We start from the raw sequence: 19,983 nt of genomic DNA, 5'->3' as shown, positions 1-19,983 counted from the left end.
CCACTCATGTTTAAAGATCAGCCTGCCAACCCAAACTGCTGTTTTAGTGGGCACAGTGAAACGAAGACTTGTGTCTGGTCGGTCAGAGAGACAGAGACACTGTCTGTCTGTCTGTCTGTCTGTCCCAGTCCATTCTCTCTCTTCTAGCCCTCCCTCTCTCAGCCCTCTTCTCTCTGACCTCTCCCCTCTCAGCCCTCTCAGCCCTCTCCCCCTTAACCCAGTTCTCTCTCAGCCCTCTCCCCTTCAGCCCTCTCCCCAGTACTGCTGGGACAGATCAGTCATGGTTCTCTAAATGAGCACACGTGGGAGGTAACTCATAAATCTTCACACCGTGGTTAATTCACCACCTGTTATTTAGGCTGATGTAAAGTTCCCAAATAATAATATTTTCTGAATAGGCCCTACACCTTATAGTGTGGTGTTACAACTCACACAAATGACTGTTTTACTACTCATTGAATGTAGGCCTATTTTGTTCTGTAGTAGACAGTATGTGTGACATGGCTGCTGATAGTCCTTGAGTCTTGGCGCCATGCAGGACAGGAGTGAACGCCAGTCAGTGAAAGACACAGTATGATGCCACTTCAAAATGATATCCATTTCAGATAAACATAACTAGGATGTAACATGTGTGGAGAAGCCGCAAGGCCACAAGCAGTGGAAAACGACTGGCTTTATCATCTACTAGACTCAGCAATGTAAACAAGGTCAGCTCACCCTCTCTCTATCCCGGATCCCACCTTCCGTACTCTACTGCATGGGAGGACCACACCATGGCAACATGTCACTCTATAACTTTTAGTTTTTCTACAGTACAGAGACACAGCTGAAAACTGACTATTTGTTGAAAACATATTTTGATTGCAGTCTCTTGTGAAATAGCATTTCATACATAGATGCTATTTCAGTGTAATTGCTTTGGCATTATAGGATGGCATTTTCTTTGTGCCTATTCAGTTTAGGTAAAGTCAAATTGTGGGATCAGTGATTGAAAATAGTAGGCCTACTGTAAGTCCAGTGGAAGCATAGAAGCAGCAGCATTAGGGCTATGGTTCTATGGTCTGAGGCACAGCAGCATTAGGGCTATGGTTCTATGGTCTGAGGCACAGCAGCATTAGGGCTATGGTTCTATGGTCTGAGGCACAGCAGCATTAGGGCTATGGTTCTATGGTCTGAGGCACAGCAGCATTAGGGCTATTGTTCTATGGTCTGAGGCCCAGCAACAGCAGCAGTAGGTCCGCCCCAGCCTGCTTCCAGTCAGGATGTAGCTCATGTTCCCCAAACAAAACCTGATCCCTGTACAGATGTTCTGCTCCAGCGGTGGGACTGCGTGAGACTGGGAACTACAGAGGGCAGTGTGCCGGGGGTGTGTGTAAGGGTGTACAACGTTTGGATCTATGGAGGCTCAACACTGCACCTGTGGTTTCAAAGGAAGAATGAGGGGGGGTTTCTTGTCTTGATCACTGTCTACTGTATGTAACGGACACCTTTGACAACAAAGAGTGAGAGTGAGTGAGTGAGTGAGTGAGTGAGTGAGTGAGTGAGTGAGAGTGAGAGTGAGAGTGAGAGTGAGAGTGAGAGTGAGAGAGAGCGCATTATTAGCTATCTCTAATTCAGAAAATGCTCTGTGACGGTATGGTCTCTTCTGATATTGGGGAGATTTATACAAACCCAATCAAATTTTAGTGAGATGTTCTGTGTTAAGCTGATGGCTGTAACCTCGCGCTCACACAGACACAGGCCGCAAGATGATAGACACAGAGCGGGTGGGGAGGATTCTGGCATACTTTAAAACCATGGGGCTTTGCCTTGGATTCCTTGTGAGTGTCTGTGTGTGGGATGTGTCTTTGTGAGCACGAGGTTACAGCCATCAGCTTAACACAGAACATCTCACAATGGTTTTTCTTTATTTTTACAATTTTTTACATTGTAGAATAATAGTGAAGACATCAAAACTATGAAATAACACTTACGGAATAATGTATTAACCAAAAAAGTGTTAAACAAATCAAAATATATTTTATATTTGAGATTCTTCAAATAGCCACCTTTTGCCTTGATGACAGCTTTGCACACTCTTGGCATTCTCTCAACCAGCTTCACCTGGAATGCTTTTCCAACAGTCTTGAAGGAGTTCTCACATATGCTGAGCACTTGATGGCTGCTTTTTCTTCACTCTGCGGCCCGACTCATCCCAAACCATCTCAATTGGGTTGAGGTCGGGTCATCTGATGCAGCACTCCATCACTGTCCTTCTTGGTAAAATAGCCCTTACACAGCCTGGAGGTGTGTTGGGTCATTGTCCTGTTGGAAAACAAATGATAGTCCCACTAAGCCCAAACCAGATGGGATGGTGTATCGCTGCAGAATGCTGTGGTAGCCATGCTGGTTAAGTGAGCCTTGAATTCTAAGTAAATCACAGACAGTGTCACCAGCAAAGCACCCCCACACCATAACACCTCCTCCTCCATGCTTTACGGTGGGAACTACACATGCGGACATCGTCCGTTCACCCACACCGCGTCTCACAAAGACACAGCGGCTGGGAACCAAAAATCTTCAATTTGGACTCCAGACCAAAGGACAAATTTCCACCGGTCTAATGTCCATTGCTCATGTTTCTTGGCCCAAGCAGGTCTCTTCTTCTTATTGGTCTCCTTTAGTAGTGGTTTCTTAGCAGCAATTCGACCATGAAGGCCTGATTGAACAGTTGATGTTGAGATGTGTCTGTTACTTGAACTTTGTGAAGCATTTATTTGGGCTGCAATTTCTGAGGCTGGTAACTCTAATGAACTTAGGTAACTCTGGGTCTTCCATTCCTGTGGCGGTCCTCATGAGAGCCAGTTTCATCATAGCGATTGATGTTTTTTGAGACTGCACTTGAAGAAACTTTCAATGTTCTTGAACTTTTCCGTATTGACTGACCTTCATGTCTTAAAGTAATGATGGACTGTCGTTTCTCTTTGCTTATTTGAGCTGTTCTTGCCGTCATATGGACTTGGTCTTTTACCAAATAGGGCTATCTTCTGTATACCCCCCTACCTTGTAACAACACAACTGATTGGCTCAAACACATTAATTCCACAAATTAACTTTTAAGAAGGCACACCTGTTAATTGAAATGCATTCCAGGTGACTTCCTCATGAAGCTGGTTGAGAGAATGCCAAGAGTGTGCAAAGCTGTCATCAAGGCAAAGGGTGGCTACTTTGAAGAATCTCAAATATTAAATATTAAACAATTGTAAAAAAAATAAAAAATAAAATAACTTGAATGAGTAGGTGTGTCCAAACTTTTGACTAGTAGTGTATGTCTATGTCTGTCTATATATGTCTGTGTGTGTGTGTGTGTGTGTGTGTGTGTGTGTGTGTGTACATGCTTTCACATATGTCTGTTTTAGTTATTTTGGAAGCATGTGTATTTGTGGGTCTATATGTGTGTGTCACTGTATGCCTGTGCGTGTACCGTATGTATGCCTGTCTCTGTGCATGCGTGTGTGTGAGAAAGATGGTTTGGCACAGGTCTGTAGAGGAGTTAGTGGGTCCATGGTGCTCTCTGTGTCTAAACATGGTGTTAGAAGAAAGACAGATGGTAGTGGCTGCAGCCTAGGCTAAGGTTTGGCTCGTCACTGAACAGGAGACGAACCGGGAGAGGTGGCTGGATCCTCTCAGCTCCTCTATGTGTGCTCAGTTTAAATCAGGCAAACCTACACACTGCTCTCTATCACACATTTAGTTCCTTCCATATCTGTCAGAGAAACCTCCCTTTCACTACTGTCTACTCACAAACATTGAATTCTCCACATTGCTCTGTATTTCACTTTCAACGTTGGTTTGCAATTATTCTTTCATTCCATCTATAGATGATAAACTGATCTGGTTTGGTCAATGGTTGAACGATATCTGACTGGCACCACAGGAATCCAATCAATTCTGTCCCGACCCAGGTATTCAGGATTAGCCAGATATACTGTAGCCTGCTTCTGTGGTGGCTGTTACTGTTAACATGATTACTGGTACAGTGACACGTCACTGGGTAACCGAGACACAGGCTGGGGCTTTGTTGACCAGGCGTCCTCCGTGCCACAAGCTCCTCTTATCAGATAGAGTTTTTACTGGCAATCACTAGTCATCAGATTAATCACGCGGCCCAGGTAAATTAGTTTGTGTGTGCAAGCACGCATGGGTGTGTGTGTGCGCGTACCAATGTGTATGTCCTTGTTTCTGTTCACAACAGCGAGAGAGAGTGTCCGTGCCTCTGGCTACAGGTGTTCTGTGTGATAAGCGGCCTGTTTTCCAGTTATGTTTTTAATGGGAAATGAAAAACCTCCTTGAGATGGCTTCACACGTACATGCAAAGTGCCCTGCTGGTGACAGAAGTTTTAGTCTGCATATTGAGAGGTGAAGTCATGGGAAGAACTGCCACAATGCATGCTGATGGACCTAACCAACAAGACCTGCACGGAGTCCTAGTAGCACACCACCTATGTGTTTATATGTCCACAACTTTTTGAGGAATTGCAATCACTTAGACTAATACAAACCTTGTCTGTTTTTCTCCAGCCAGTCCATTCCCTGTTGGAAGGGGTAATGTGTTGGAGAGATAGCATGGCTCTGTGGTTCTCCTCTCTCTAGACATGTGGAAGGTTTTCTTTCTCTGTGCTAAATCATCCATTAAGCCCTGACAGGTAGGGTTTGGTGTGAGTGGTATGCCTGGGCCGGTGAAGAGGGGATGGGGGTAAGACGTTTCAGGGGGACACAGTGTGTGTCAAGGGGCACGAGTCGGAGGGGCTCCCTTGATGTGCGCCCAATAAATCTGCTGGAGCATTAGTTCCACAGGCGGAAGGCGGCGGGAGCCCCAGGGTGCGCCCCTAGCCCCTCTATCCCCAGCGTAACACCTCTCTAGCCAGGCCCTGATCAGGCCCACCAAACACAGAACAGATTGGTGAGGGTCCATGGTGTGGAACAGATGCTCTTCTCCTCTCCAGACAGGATGGGTATCAGGCATCAGGTGGGGGAAACAGAGCCTCTCTCTGAGGAGAAGGTTGGGGTCGACCTGACCAGTCACGGTGGAGAATGGATGATTGATACGAGGGCAGGGTTTGATTTTCCTGTCATACCTTTGGGCCCCTGTGTGTGTGTGTGTGTGTGTGTGTGCGTGTATTTGTGTGGCAGGATCCTTTGAAGCCTATAGGGGTTAAGGCGGGTTAAGAGGGGGTGAGGAGGGTGGAGGGGGTTGAAGGGTTAGGGATGGGGGATGATGTATGACAGGGTGGCAGCTCGGCAGTGCGTTGGTGACCCACATAGGGTCAGAGGGCGAGGGTAAGAGGGTGTTCTGGGAAGATGGCTCCTTTGAGGAGGTGATTTACTCTGGTAGCACCTGGAGGAACTTCTCTCTCTGTCGCTCTGTTGGTTTTCCCCTCTTTTTCTTTCTCTCTCTCTCTCTCTCTCTCTCTCTCTCTCTCTCTCTCTCTCTCTCTCTCCGCTCTCTCTCTCTCTCTCTCTCTCGCTCTCTCTCTCTCTCTCTCTCTCTCTCTCTCTCTCTCTCTCTCTCTGTGCTTCGTCTCTCTCTCTCTCGTCTCTCTCTCTCTCTCTTCTCTCTCTCTCTCTCTCTCTCTCTCTCTCTCTCTCTCTCTCTCTCTCTCTCTCTCGTTCACTTTCACACTCTTTCTCTCCCTCTTCCTCACAGTTAGCCATCGGACTGTCGGACCCTAAGATCAAATTACATCTCACTCCCGTTGAGTTAACTTTAATGAAAGGACTACTTGAGCCTTATTAACTTCTTGTATTAACTTCTAAATGCTTGTTACCGCCATACACTGTCTAAAAGTTAGAGAGTTGTAGGCTTGAGCTAGCATGGTACATCCACTTAAAAATGTTAATTTGCTAGTATAACGTTGTATGTGTTAATGTGTTTGTCTGTGTTTGTGTGTGTGTTTGTCAGTGTGTAATACAGTAGGACATTTTGGTGTGTGTGTATCTCGTTAGAGGGACACCTTCTGGAATGTGTGGGGGGTGCGGATCAAGTTTCGGGGTGACCTTGGGAGCGCCCCGTGGCTGACACAACAAAAGTCTGTTTGTTGTGTGTGTGTGTGTATGTGTGCGTGTGCGTGTGTGTGTGTGTGTCTATACTAGAGAGATATAGAAAGAAAAGCCCAGGATTAATGTAACAGAGATGGAGTCTACCTAACACCCCATATACTCTGTAAAAACCTGGGTGACATACAGTAACCACTGGCCAATAAACCTAACAAACTTGCCCTTACACACCCCGGCGGATGCCGCCCAACACACCCTGTCTATCTGCCCCAAGGAGGTGACCCAAACTCAACCATGGACCCTTAACCGCCTCTGTGTTGGCCTCTAAACCAACCAGGGGCCAGGGGAGTAGGCATGTAGTAGTACTATAATATATAGGGTTGAGTCAGTGTGCCCTATACCGGGCCATGGGTCTGCTCAGACTGGGACCTTGTCTCCCCGAGGGAAGAAAGGCTAGTTAGGGGTTAGGGGTACAGGAGTTGGCGTAAACCCCCTTCTAAAACAGCAACCCCCCCCCATCACTCTGTGTGTCCATAAGGAGAGGGGAGTAGACTCTACATGGAGAGAGGTAGTGTGTGTTCTAATGGATCTTAGTGAGAGGCTAAGCAGCTCTCCCAGCCTGTCGTTTTACTCCATGCCTGTGGCCCTGGGGTCTGGGATTTCCCCTGTTTTACGCCGAAGGGGGTTTTCTTTCCCTCGCAAGAAAAATGACAACAGGTACTTGGAATGGATGGAGCTTTCCTGTAGCCGGCCTGCTGCAGTGGAAAAAAGGAGTCTCTGTCCATTCTGTTACCCCTGCCTTTACGTGAGTTTCTATAAAACAAAAAACGATCTGGACAGAATCACAGCACTGATAAACTCATAAAAGGGTCCCTTCTTATGCACATCAGATACACACATGAAAAGGAATGTGTGATAGTCAGTGCATCCAAGGCCACAGCCATGGGCCCACAGTGGCCCAAACCCCTCCTCTGACAGGGTGGTTAGATTGGAGTGGACGGAGTGTGCTGCTCTTAAAGGAACACACTGACTGGATGTGTCTGCTCAGCTCTCTTCTGATTCAGCACTCATGAATCACACACACACACACACACACACTCATACGAACTGTTCTCAACGGTTACAGTTAGTCCTTACAGCATACCGTACCAAGGCTGTACTGTTGCCTTTTTACATAATATTCAGTCTGTACCAGGGGTTGGAACCTGAATTATTTTCCAATCGTTTTTGTTTTCCGTTCCATTCCACTGATCCAACCAGCAAAATAATGTTTATATAGTTCCTTTCTGTAACTTTTTCAACCTCTGAAATATTTATATTTTTACATTTAGCTCGACATTAAATGACTTCACCAATCAGTGCAGATAGAGTAGCTTGCTATATGGAGCGGGAAAGCTATATTAGTTTACATGCATTGGACAGACAAGTATAGGGCGTGAGAACTGACTGAAATGTTGTGGGTGGGGAGAGAGCGAGAGAGGGTGGAGGAAGAAGCTTGTCTTGAAGCGCTGGGCATCTTGTTATAACATGCATTATCTGAATTAGGCCCACAAAATTATCCCTATGGATGAGCGGCTTCTATGAAGGAACTTTGAATGTCTTTGCACTTCTGAGAGTTGGCTTAATGTTGGACAAGAGCTAGCTAGCTAACAAGCTTGTGTGTGCAGAGTGGCACCAGATTTTAAATGTAGTGAATAAAATCCAATGTGAAACATGATAACTATAGTATCCTTAACTATCATTTAAAAAGTGAATGCATTCTTCTCTAATTCAAAATCGTTCTACTTAATTTCTGAATCACACTACAGTAGCCTATGCTTTGGAGGGGGAGGGGCAAGTAGCTTTTCAGCTGGCAGGTGGACACTGGAATACGTTTCTGAGTGACACTGTGAGGGCTTTGCATAGGCGCTTCGTTGCGTTTTTTTATGGGACTGGGAAAAAATGCCCGGAACGTAAAATAGCGTTAACAAGTATAGATCACCTTCTTTCCCGGTTCTGATTCTGTTCCTCTAAAAAACGGTTCAGTTCTGTTCCCTGAACCAGTTCCAAACCCTGGTCTGTACTGACTTGAGAAAATATATTGTCCAGATTTGAAGTGTTTTTTTTTATTTGGCTGATGAACTGCCTGATTGAATGAGTGTTCATTAGACTGCCATTGACCAGAGTAATGAATTACTATGACTGTCTGGATCAATACTGTCTGCCAATAGCATCACGATAAAGAGAGAAAGAGAGGGAAGGAGAAAGAATGGGAAGGAGAGAGAGACAGAGAAGAGAGACAGAGAATGGAGGGGGACTTGACCTAGGAGTTCCCATGGGCCCTCCATCCAGACACTAAACTGATAAATCTCTTCCCCTACTGCCCTGCCCTCTAATCTGATTGGCTCTTGGACAACAGGGGCCCATGGGGGCCATTGGCCCAACTGAACTTACTCTATTGAATAGTGGGCTGTCTGATACTCAGTAGAATTAATTGGGAATGGATTAAGTCTCTGTAGAAATGGTGAAGAATGGTCCTCTGTCAGGTGTCCACTCAGGACGAGAAGCGGACCCCAAGACTATAATACTGGCACATACATTTCTCATCATCAAAACACAATAGTGGATTGATTATGATTAGATTTGTGTATAAGCAGCTGTATGAAAAACAGCTGGTCAGAGCAGTTATGTTAACACTTGCAGGGTTGAGGTAGTAACGAACACAATATTTACCTCAGTGTAAGTGAATACATGTATTACTGTTAATGGCTGGCTGGAGTGGGGATGTTGGTTTAGGACCTACAGGGAGACTGGTGCAGTAGTTCATGCTCTGGATGACCTAAACTCACTCCTCCTCCTCCTCCTCCTCCTCCTCCTCCTCCTCCTAATAGCATTACCATGGAGCACAAACAGTGACCATTTAAGTCTTGGTCCATCATTGCACTGGTTTACAGTAAGTGGAATCATATAGCGCTTATGACAGATAGAGCATAGTCTACAGAATGTCTGTTTTCTCTGTGTTGTTATCAGTCATGGCCACTTTGTGTTTATTGTTACTCATATGAGACTTGTAACATAGTATAATATAGGCTTCATGATCACTGCCTCTCTGAAGGTTGTAGTTACTAGTCGAGGTGCTCTGAGCGCTCAGCCTCTCTCCAGTGGTGTAAAGTACTTAAGTAAAAATACTTTAAAGTACTACTTAAGTAGTTTTTTGGGGGTATCTGTACTTGACTTTACTATTTATATTTTTGACAACTTTTACTTTTACTTCACTACATTCATAAAGAAAATAATATACTTTTTACTCCATACGTTTTCCCTGATACCCAAAAGTACTCGTTACATGTTGAGTGCTTAGCAGGACAGGAAAATGGTCCAATTCACTCACTTATCAAGAGAACACGTGTTCATCCCTACTGCCTCTGGTCTGGTGGACTCACTAAACACACATGCATCATTTGTAAACAAGAAAATGGTGCCATCTGGTTTGCTTAATATAAGGAATTTGAAATTATTTATACTTTTACTTTTGGTACTTAAGTATATTTTAAACCAAATACTTTTAGACTTTTACTCAAGTAGTATTTTACTGGGTGACTTTCACTTTTACTTGAGTAACTTTCTATTAAGGTATCTATACTTTTACTCAAGTATGACAATTTAGTACTTTTTCCACCACTGCCTCTCTCTGGTGTAGCAGGCTGAATGGGTGAAAGGCTAAGAGGGGGAGAAGGTAAGGTTCGCTGGTAACACGAGCGCCCAGTTTTTCTAGTAAAGTATATGAGCATAACTTTGTTTTGCTCTGTGGTTGAGCCTGCCCTATTCTGTGTTATTGTAGTTTGGATGAAACACTTGTGAGTGCGTAGCTGGTCTCTGCTGGATAACCCACAGTAACACTGGCTGAGCCCTGTTAAAATGCCTCTTTCTCTTTCCGAGGTAGGATGGTTGGGACTGGGAGGGAGTACTAAAACATTAGAGCTGGTATATGTTTTATTTTGTTAACCTTTACTTTAACAGGGTGTCATATTGAGACCAAGTCTCTTTTTCAAATGAGCCCTGCACAATACAAACACACACATCAATACAAAACACAATAAAATACTAAATTGCAAAACATGATCATAAAAAACCAACACAATCTTCACTTAGATCGTTCATGTTTTAAATTCCCTATTGTAAATATAAAATGCCAACGTAATAAGGTGGTCTCCAACAACATATTCACACCCGTATAAATATTCACAGGACATTTTAGAGTTGTTTTGGGTTGTATTCATTAATGTATAGGATATACTGCTCCTACTGATGGTGAAGTATAAGTATTATTTTGAGGGGTCAATAACATCGTAAACAAACGTGTAGCCACAAGGGTTCCGTTGAGCTGCTCTGCCAAAAGGAGTGTGAGAGATATGTCCTTGGATACTGAAACGACATGCCATACACTCCTTACAGAACTGCTCTCATGAGACCGCCACACACACAAACACTCACTCGCGAGCACACACACACGCACTCACACTCACGCATGCACGCGCGCGCACACACACACACAGAGCACAAGGTATTTATTGTGAGAGTTCTCCAGTCTTGCTATATGTACTAAGTGCAGCCCTAGCAGGGCATTGCTGTTCCAGTCTCAGGCAGGAACATTGAGGTGAGACCAGAAAAAGAACAGCAGGGTAGCTTTCACCAGACACTGTCACCGTTTCTGTGGCTACATTGCTATGGCGACAGTGCCAAGGCGTTTCGATTTTTCAAGCCTGTCTGGAAAGAGTGAGTTGAAGAGTGGAGAAAGTGTCACATTTGGTAGCATTGATTTACTCTAACTTTAATTTACCTTAGTTATGTGTGCACTTAAGTTTTACTATAAGGTTGGTGCATCCGTTTGAATGACAGTGTCCATATAACTTTGTTTGGTCTGTCCTGGGTCTATGTCTGGTCTGTCCTGGCTCTAAGCCTGGTCTGTCCTGGGACTATGTCTGGTCTGTCCTGGGTCTATGTCTGGTCTGTCCTGGGACTATGTCTGGTCTGTCCTGGGTCTATTTCTGGTCTGTCCTGGGTCTATGCCTGGTCTGTCCTGGCTCTAAGCCTGGTCTGTCCTGGCTCTAAGCCTGGTCTGTCCTGGCTCTAAGCCTGGTCTGTCCTGGGTCTATGTCTGGTCTGTCCTGGGTCTATGTCTGGTCTGTCCTGGGTCTATGTCTGGTCTGTCCTGGGTCTATGCCTGGTCTGTCCTGGCTCTAAGCCTGGTCTGTCCTGGCTCTGAGCCTGGTCTGTCCTGGCTCTAAGCCTGGTCTGTCCTGGGTCTATGTCTGGTCTGTCCTGGGTCTATGTCTGGTCTGTCCTGGGTCTATGTCTGGTCTGTCCTGGGTCTATGTCTGGTCTGTCCTGGGTCTATGTCTGGTCTGTCCTGGGCCTATGCCTGGTCTGTCCTGGGTCTAATCCCGGTCTGTCTCCTCTCTGTGTCCCTGTAGCCAATGTGTTGGATACCATGCTGCTTCTGAGGAACCCTGGAAGAGACAGGTCAGACAGTAGGAAGGAGGGTGGAAGTACTGCCCCGGCTCCAGCACAGAGGATACTCTGGTGTCACTGTTACCATCACTGTCCTGAAGACTCTACCAACAACACCTGCAGGTATATTACACACACACACAAATAGAACTGTGTTGATACTGTGGTTGGTGTGTGGTTTTCAAACCGTCTTAGAATCAGCTGTATCTAATCTGTAATGTGCAATTAGCTTGCATTCATTATTACACAGCAGAGGTAATCTGTTATTATCCTGTAGAACACCAATTAACTGAACAAAAATACACTGGTGGATTTATCAGGAACTCAAATAAAGATATTAACTCAGAGGGCAAAGAGATATTATTTAAATACCAGCATTATTACAGATTTATTTATGCCCTGCGACTAGTGAGGTCTGGCCGCCCGACAACCTGCCCGTTCGACCCCATCCCCTCCTCCCTTCTCCAGACCATCTCTAGAGACCTTCTCTCATTCCTCACTTCCCTCATCAACTCATCCCTGACAGCTGGCTGTTGTCACTCCCCTCCTCAAGAAACCAACACTTGACTCATCTGACGTCAAAAAATATAGACCTGTATCCCTTCTTTCTTTTCTTTCCAAAAGAGCGTGTTGTCTCTGACCAACTCTCTCATTATCTCTCTCAGAACGATCTTCTTGACCCTAACCAGTCAGTCTTCAAGGGTCACTCAACCGAGACTGCTTTTCTCTGTGTCACGGAGGCTCTCCGCTCTGCCAAACCTGACTCTCTCCTCTGTTCTCATCCTCCTAGATCTATCCGCTGCCTTCGACACCGTGAACCATCAGATCCTGTGGTCCTCTGTAGCTCAATTGGTAGAGCATGGCGCTTGTACCGCCAGGGTAGTGGGTCCGATCCCCGGGACCACCCATACGTAAAAATGTATGCACACATGACTGTAAGTCGCTTTGGATAAAAGCGTCTGCTAAATGGCATATTATTATTATTATTATTATCCTCCTCTTCCCCAGGGCTTTGTTCTAAGCCCTCTCCTCTTCTCTCTATTCACATAGTCTCTCCTATCATTGCTATGCGGATGACACTCAAATACTTTTCTCCTTCCCCCCCTTCTGACACACATCTCTGCGTGCCTGGCAGATATCTCCGCTTGGATGTCGGCCCACCACCTCAAGCTCAACCTCGACCAGACGGAGCTGCTCTTCCTCCCTGGGAAGGTCTGCCAGCTCAAAGACCTCTCCATCATGGTTTACAACTCCACAGTGTCACCCTCCCAGAGTGCAAAGAACATTGGCGTGACCCTGGACAGCACCCTGTCGTTCTCTGCAAACATCAAAGCAGTGACCTGCTCCTGCAGGTTCATGCTCTACAACATCCATAGAGTACGACCCTACCTCACACAGGAAGTGGCACATGTCCAAATTCAGGCATTTGTCATCTCCCGTCTGGACTACTGCAACTCGCTTTTGGCTTGGCTCCCCGCTTGTGCCATCAAAACCCTGCAACTTATCCAGAACGCTGCAGCTCGCCTGGTTTTCAACCTTCCCAAGTTTTCCCATGTCACCCCGCTCCTCTGCACACTCCACTGGCTTCCAGTCGAAGCTCGCATCCACTACAAAACCATGGTGCTTTCCTACGGAGCAGCAAGAGGAAATGCCCCTCCCTACCTTCAGGCTATGTTCAAACCCTACACCCCAACTTGAGCGTCTGCTACATGACTAAGATTTAAATGTAAAATATAAATGTCTCCAACCACGTCTAGTAGTGTTTATTACATTAGATTTAGATTGTTGATATAACCTGCTCAGCACCATGAAATGTGTCATTACAAAATAGCTAAGATATAAAATCCTCTCATATTATGTTGAAAGATTGTTGACAATGGATGATGATGATGCTTGTGGTAGTGATGATGAAGATGAGGCTTGTGATGATGATGTAATGATGAGGCTAGTGGTGGTGATGGTGATGGTGGTAATGATGATGATGATGATGATGATCATGGTATCTCTTCAGGACTGATGGTTGTTGCTTCACCATGGTGGAGGAAGAAGAGGGGAGTCTCCCTGTGCTCTCCTCTGGATGTCTGGGGCTGATGGGCTTGGAGTTCCAGTGCAGGGTAAGTCTGCTGTGTTTGTGTGGTGTATATGGCAAAGCCATGACGTGCAGGCAGTCACCCTCTATGAACCCTCTATGACTCATTACAGCTCTCCAAGGAATCTCTTAAAGTCAGACCTTATGTACAGTGAAAGCAATGTGTCAGACCAGCCTTGTGTACAACACAGATTCTTCACCATCAATAAGCAACATTGTAAAAACCCTGGTGGTGTAGATGTAACAGTGTGTTTATGGTGTGTCACAACAGGACAATGGGAGTCCCCATCGGAGGAGGGCTGTGGAGTGCTGTACAGACCAGGACTTCTGCAATACAGACCTGCATCCTACTTTACCACCACTGATGTCCCCTGGTAAGACACACACACACACACACACAGCGAATTCCAGCCAGTCAACACACTGAAACTCTGTCATCTTGTGCGCGAGTGGCTTTCAGAGTGGGCTCCCTCAGCCTGCACCGGGGTGTGATGGGTAGTGACAGTTTAAACTGTTACAAACCACAATGTAGTGCTGGCTGGAGTGGCGTGTGCCGCTCTGGGGCAGGGGGAGACGGGGGAAGCTGCGGAGAGGCAGAGGGAGGCAGGTGAAATGGAGCCGGCAGGCTTGGCTTGTTCTCTCACCCTCTAATGAAAAGGACAGCCTCTCCCCAGGGCCTGCTTGAGTTTCCTGCCCCGCCACGGATGTGAGATATCTGTCCATCTGTCACTCCTCTAGCTACAAACCAACACTCGCACACACACGGTGTGTGTGTTACATCTATCAAGGAAATTAGTCAAAGATAAATTGATTTGTCAAACGTGGCAAATTGTAAAATTAGATCATTTCCATGTGTGTGCCTACCGTCATGTGTACAGTATGTGTGTGAATGATTTACAGGAGGCTGGCAGAAAGGCTGGCAGAAAGACTGGGGCACCAGAGCAGCACTGGGCTTCAGGATTTGCCGTGGCGATGTCAGTGTGACACCGGATCTGTGGGATTCAGGAAGGGGATGTGATCGATCACACACTGAGAGGGGGAGGAGATAGGAACAAGAGAAGAGGGGAGGTGGGGGTAGGAGAGTGCAAAGGAAGATCTCTGAGACTTGGGAAGGTTTGGAAGTTAACTGTAATAAACACGTTAACGGAGAACTGGTGCTGTTGAAGTGACCCCAGTGTTAGGTTTGGATCTGTGGAGCTGACTCTCTCTCTCTCTCTCTCTCTCTCTCTCTCTCTCTCTCTCTCTCTCTCTCTCTCTCTCTCTCTCTCTCTCTCTCTCTCTCTCTCTCTCTCTCTCTCTCTCTCTCTCTCTCTCTCTCTCTCTCTCTCTCTCTCTCTCTCTCTCTCTCTCTCTCTCTCTCCCCCCTGTAGATTACGTGGACAGCAGTATCCACCCCATGGCTCTCTTCATCTCTGTCACAGTGTGCTGCATCATCCTGGTACTCGTCATCGTCTTCTGTTACTTCAGGTGAGAAAACACACATGGACTTGGACTCAGACACACACTGAGGAGATTGGTAACATAGACCAATGTAATGCTTTTAGCAGAATTGTAGCTTTGTATTACTGAGGACTTTACCACTGTGTCTTCCAGGTATAAGCGCCAGGAGTCGCGTTCTCGCTACAGTATTGGTCTGGAGCAGGATGAGACTTATATCCCTCCTGGAGAATCTCTGAAGGACCTGATAGAACAGTCCCAGAGCTCTGGCTCAGGATCAGGACTCCCACTGCTGGTGAGACCTGAACCTCATCACACACACATTAGCAACCAGGTTTCACGTTTTATTAGTCGTATGTACAAGATACACATGGTATACACTGTCCAACAAAATGCTTACTTGCAATGGAGAAACAGTCCAGCAATACAGTGTTGTAGAAAGACCTTACTCTCTCAATGTGCTAGTTATGTTGACTTTGACTAGAAATTGTGATAATGATGTACAATGATATAGCATATGACAGTGTTGATGACGATGATTTTGATATTGATATCGGTGTGTGTGTTTTCCTGTGCTCAGGTGCAGCGCACCATAGCCAAGCAGATTCAGATGGTGAAGCAGATAGGTAAGGGCCGCTATGGGGAGGTGTGGATGGGTCGCTGGAGAGGAGAGAGAGTGGCTGTCAAAGTGTTCTTCACCACCGAGGAGGCCAGCTGGTTCAGAGAGACCGAGATCTACCAAACTGTCCTCATGAGACACGAGAACATACTGGGTAAGGAGAGAGGGAGAGATTGAGTGTGCGTGTATTGTGTGTGTGTGTGCATCCTTGCGTGCATGCATCTCTGTATGTGTGTGTCTTTGTATCTCCTCAAAGATCTCCCAATCTCCTCCCTACCCAGGCTTCATAGCGGCGGACATAAAGGGCACAGGGTCGTGGACCCAGCTCTACCTGATCACAGACTACCATGAGAGTGGATCTCTGTATGACTACCTCAAGTCCACCACCCTGGACATCAAGGCCATGCTGCGGCTGGCCTACTCCTCAGTGTCAGGCCTCTGCCACCTCCACACAGAGATCTTTGGCACCCAGGGTAAACCAGCCATCGCCCACAGAGACCTGAAGAGCAAGAACATCCTGGTGAAGAGGAATGGGGCCTGCTGCATCGCTGACCTGGGCCTGGCTGTCAAATTCATCAGGTAAGACAGGAAGGGACATGTGCCATACATCCGATCATGAATGTAGAGATAGCAAAACATCTTTATAGAGCAGAATCGTTCTTCTCTGTTATCTTTGTATACTTTTCAGCATTTGCATTAGTCCAAACTATGGAATCAGTCCAGCAATACACGTTTATACAAAGACGGTGTTGCTTTAAAAGTGCCATGTTGATGAAAAGATATGGTCTTTCTCCCCATACACCACCCTCTCTCAGTGACACCAATGAGGTGGACATCCCTCCCAACACAAGGGTGGGCACTAAGCGCTACATGCCCCCAGAGGTCCTAGACGAGAATCTGAACCGGAACCACTTCCAGTCCTACATCATGGCCGACATGTACAGCTTCGGCCTAATCCTCTGGGAGATCGCCCGGCGCTGCGTCTCTGGAGGTCAGACACGGCCCACAATGCTCTGCTTTACAATGTCTTAATATAATTTGTATATGTAAAGTGAGCTGATGTGACCTTTGACCTTATGTGCATTCAGACATTTGCCAAAATGCTGATCCAAATTCTATTTTTTCTTATTCAATGTTATGATAAAAAAAAATTTTTATACTGTTCAGTTATTTGACCTCCTTCCAGGCTGTGTATTATCTTACCTCCATCTCAGCTGTGATGATGCAGTATGTAGAGATCTAACATCTCTCTCCTTGTGACTTGTGTCCTGTAGGCATCGTAGAGGAGTACCAGCTGCCCTACCATGACCTGGTGTCCTCTGACCCCTCCTATGAGGACATGAGGGAGGTTGTGTGCATCAAGAGACAGAGGCCCTCCTTCGCCAACCGCTGGAGCAGTGATGAGGTGAGGAAACACCCTCTTTGTGATTCCGTTTTTATGTGTTGTATGCTTGTGATCAGTATACTCTTACATAGGCTACTGTGTGTGAGTGTACAGTATGTTGATTTCTGACCTCGGTGTGTTTAGTGTCTCAGACAGATGGGGAAGCTGATGACGGAGTGCTGGGCCCACAACCCAGCGTCTCGCCTCACAGCTCTCAGAGTGAAGAAGACCCTGGCCAAGATGTCTGAGACTCAGGATATCAAACAGTGACACGCTGCTGCTGCCACCTAGAGACACTCAACACCTAGATACATGTCCATGGCCTAGTGCCACTATGCCAGGACCATAGGAGGAGGGCAAGGCGAGTGGGAGAGAGAAAGAGAGGGAGAGATGTTTTCCCATGGTCAGGGTCTGTTCTCTTTTTGCCCATGCCACTGCCACCCCTGGGATAGAGAGAGTCCCAGTGGGCAGGGTCTGGTCTGGTCTGGGCTGGTCTGGTGTTGCTTTCTGTGAAAGCTGATTGGCTTTCTAAATGAGGGGGGAACACAAGGACAGACAGTGCCCTCTGCAGGAGAGGAGGAGTCACTCCCTCCCTCACAGTGGAGGGGGGTTCCTGCTCTGTCCATCTAAAGCCATATAACAGTATTGTTTGTTTTGTGGTAACACTTTATTTGAACTAGCCACCATAAATCCCCTTCAAACCAATGTCAGAATGTTCATGAAGCTTTGACATGTTTACAACATTGTTATGTAGGGTTATGAGGCTAGTTCAAATAAAGTGTTGCCGTTTTTGCCCATTGTGCTTTAGCAACTGGACCTATTTATTTGTATTTTTTTACAACTGTAGAGAAATCTCTACATACTGTTGGAAGTGAAGTATATCTCTCTTGCAGCGTTACTGCCTTAGAAACCCAGGCATTTGTTTATTCTATTCATACAGGAAAACACACAGCTTCAACATTGAGCTACATTTGGGCCCTTTGGCGATCCAAGGGAGCCATTCTTAGTCCCCTGATATGTCTCTGTATCAACGACTAACTATAGGACAAGATTATGATACATCTGATGGTTAATAAGCTCGGGAGTGATGTTACTCTGGCTAAATGATGGTTAATACGCTTGGGAGTGATGTTACTCAGGCTAGCTGAGTCATGCCAATAATATGGTATCCCCCATGATTGCCTTGCTACTGTAATATAACAAAAAAAACCTCCCCTCACAGAATTGAATTGTAAATAATAATGTTGAAATGTATTGATACTGATGGACTTAATAATAATGTTAAATATGTGTTTTGGTTGTTTGCCTTTGACTTGTGTACAGAATAACTCCCCGGCCGACCACTCCACCACTATGGCGTATGCCTTATTTAATCTGTACATATGTGTATAAGAGAGTGTGTGGACCAGGAGAACATTCCCTAATAAAATGCTGTCAATGTCCATATCGTCTCTTTTTTAGATGATTTCTCTCTCTCTCACACACACACACACAGGAAAACTGCAGAAATATCCTACAGTAATCCTTGAGGAAATCCTACACCTTGCTAGGGTTAGGGTTATGGTAGAGCAGGGTCTCCCAAACTTGGTCCTCGGGACCCCAAGGGGTACACATTTTTGTTTTTGCTATAGCACTACACAGCTGATTCAAATAATCAACTAATCATCAAGCATCTTTGATCATTTGAATCAGCTGTGTAGTTAGGGGAAGAAGAAATGACCCACCCTTGGGGTCCCGAGGACCGAGTTCAGGAAACGCTGTGGTAGAGGCTAGTGTTAGGGTTGAACCAGGATGTGGAAAAGGAGAGTCGGACTCTGCATTCAGTGTTGCATATAAATATAATTTATTATTATTTCTTACACTTTGTACAGGAACTTGACAGAGGAAATGTAAGCATTTGCAAGTAACATGAGTGCCAGAACAGAATTAGCTACGTTCTCACTATACAATATTACCCATGAAGCCTTAGGAGAACGATGGAATGCAACGGCTAGCAGTACCTACATTTTGTTTATAAAGAATGCAAAGTTTGCATAGACGGCTTTAGGAAAGTTCCCAACTGTCAAGACAAAATGATTTGAACCAAAACTAATCAAATGACTGTCGTCAGTGCTGCTGCTGTAAAGGGATGTTTTGTTGACAGTTATCATACAATCCTTATACTGAATTTCCCATTTATAATATAAATAAATAGATAATGCATCACATTTCCCATGATTTCACCTTATTTCTATTCCCCCCGCTCAACGTTAACAGCAACTGTAAATGTATGTTATCATTCAGTAACTTGACATGTTAAACAATCAAATTACAGGTATTTAGACCTAATGAAAGAGAATGCTAGCGTGGAATTGTACGTAATATTATGTCAATTATTTGGTAAAAAGACAATCGTATCAGGCTGCATCAGTCCTAAGAAAAAATATACTATCAACAAATGACCCATCTTCCACCGTGGGAGACAGACTCCCATCTCTTCCACTACTCTGGTTCTGTCTTATATGGATGAGGACATCATCAGAGGACCATACATGATGAGAGCAGATTGAGATGCTCCATTATGCGGTTCCCACTTGATGACCAAGCTGCAAAGTCAGTCAAAATTGTCTACATTGGAAACATTTATGAAAATAAACATTCACTTTTTTGTCTTGATTTAAGGTTAGGGTTAGGTATAAGGTTAGCAGTGAGGTTAAGGTTAGGGCTAGGTTTAAAATCTGATTTTAAGAAGATACATTTTAGAACTTGGCGGGCCTTCTGATTTTGCAACTTGGCCAGACAGATAACTACTGAACTTTGACCTTTGATTGAATGACCTCTCAGACAGTTCCTTGTATCAGCATCATTGGTTTTATGGGCTAACAAGCCAACACTTGATAGTGCAATCTAAACCAAAATATATACTTTCAAATTAAATAGGCAAATTGT

The 19,983-nt window shown here is 45.4% G+C and overlaps 1 protein-coding gene across 3 annotated transcripts in view; it reads left to right on the top strand.

The window, feature by feature from the left end:
- The window catches only part of LOC121573840 (bone morphogenetic protein receptor type-1B), a 146,291-nt gene extending 127,792 nt beyond the window's left edge, over window positions 1-18,499 (top strand). For all 3 annotated transcript variants that reach the window (XM_041886177.2, XM_041886174.2, XM_041886175.2), the window contains 10 exons: window positions 11,490-11,649; window positions 13,538-13,640; window positions 13,887-13,989; window positions 14,986-15,082; window positions 15,209-15,347; window positions 15,633-15,825; window positions 15,953-16,250; window positions 16,487-16,662; window positions 16,946-17,076; window positions 17,200-18,499. In XM_041886177.2, the coding sequence (XP_041742111.1) occupies window positions 11,490-11,649; window positions 13,538-13,640; window positions 13,887-13,989; window positions 14,986-15,082; window positions 15,209-15,347; window positions 15,633-15,825; window positions 15,953-16,250; window positions 16,487-16,662; window positions 16,946-17,076; window positions 17,200-17,325 (1,526 nt within the window). In that variant the 3' untranslated portion in view covers window positions 17,326-18,499. The remainder of the gene's footprint in view (window positions 1-11,489; window positions 11,650-13,537; window positions 13,641-13,886; window positions 13,990-14,985; window positions 15,083-15,208; window positions 15,348-15,632; window positions 15,826-15,952; window positions 16,251-16,486; window positions 16,663-16,945; window positions 17,077-17,199) is intronic.
- The last annotated feature ends 1,484 nt before the right edge of the window (window positions 18,500-19,983 follow it).

The sequence above is a fragment of the Coregonus clupeaformis genome, chromosome 9 (assembly GCF_020615455.1).
Source record: "Coregonus clupeaformis isolate EN_2021a chromosome 9, ASM2061545v1, whole genome shotgun sequence".
Lineage (NCBI taxonomy): Eukaryota > Metazoa > Chordata > Actinopteri > Salmoniformes > Salmonidae > Coregonus > Coregonus clupeaformis.
This window is presented reverse-complemented; position numbering and strand designations above follow the sequence as displayed.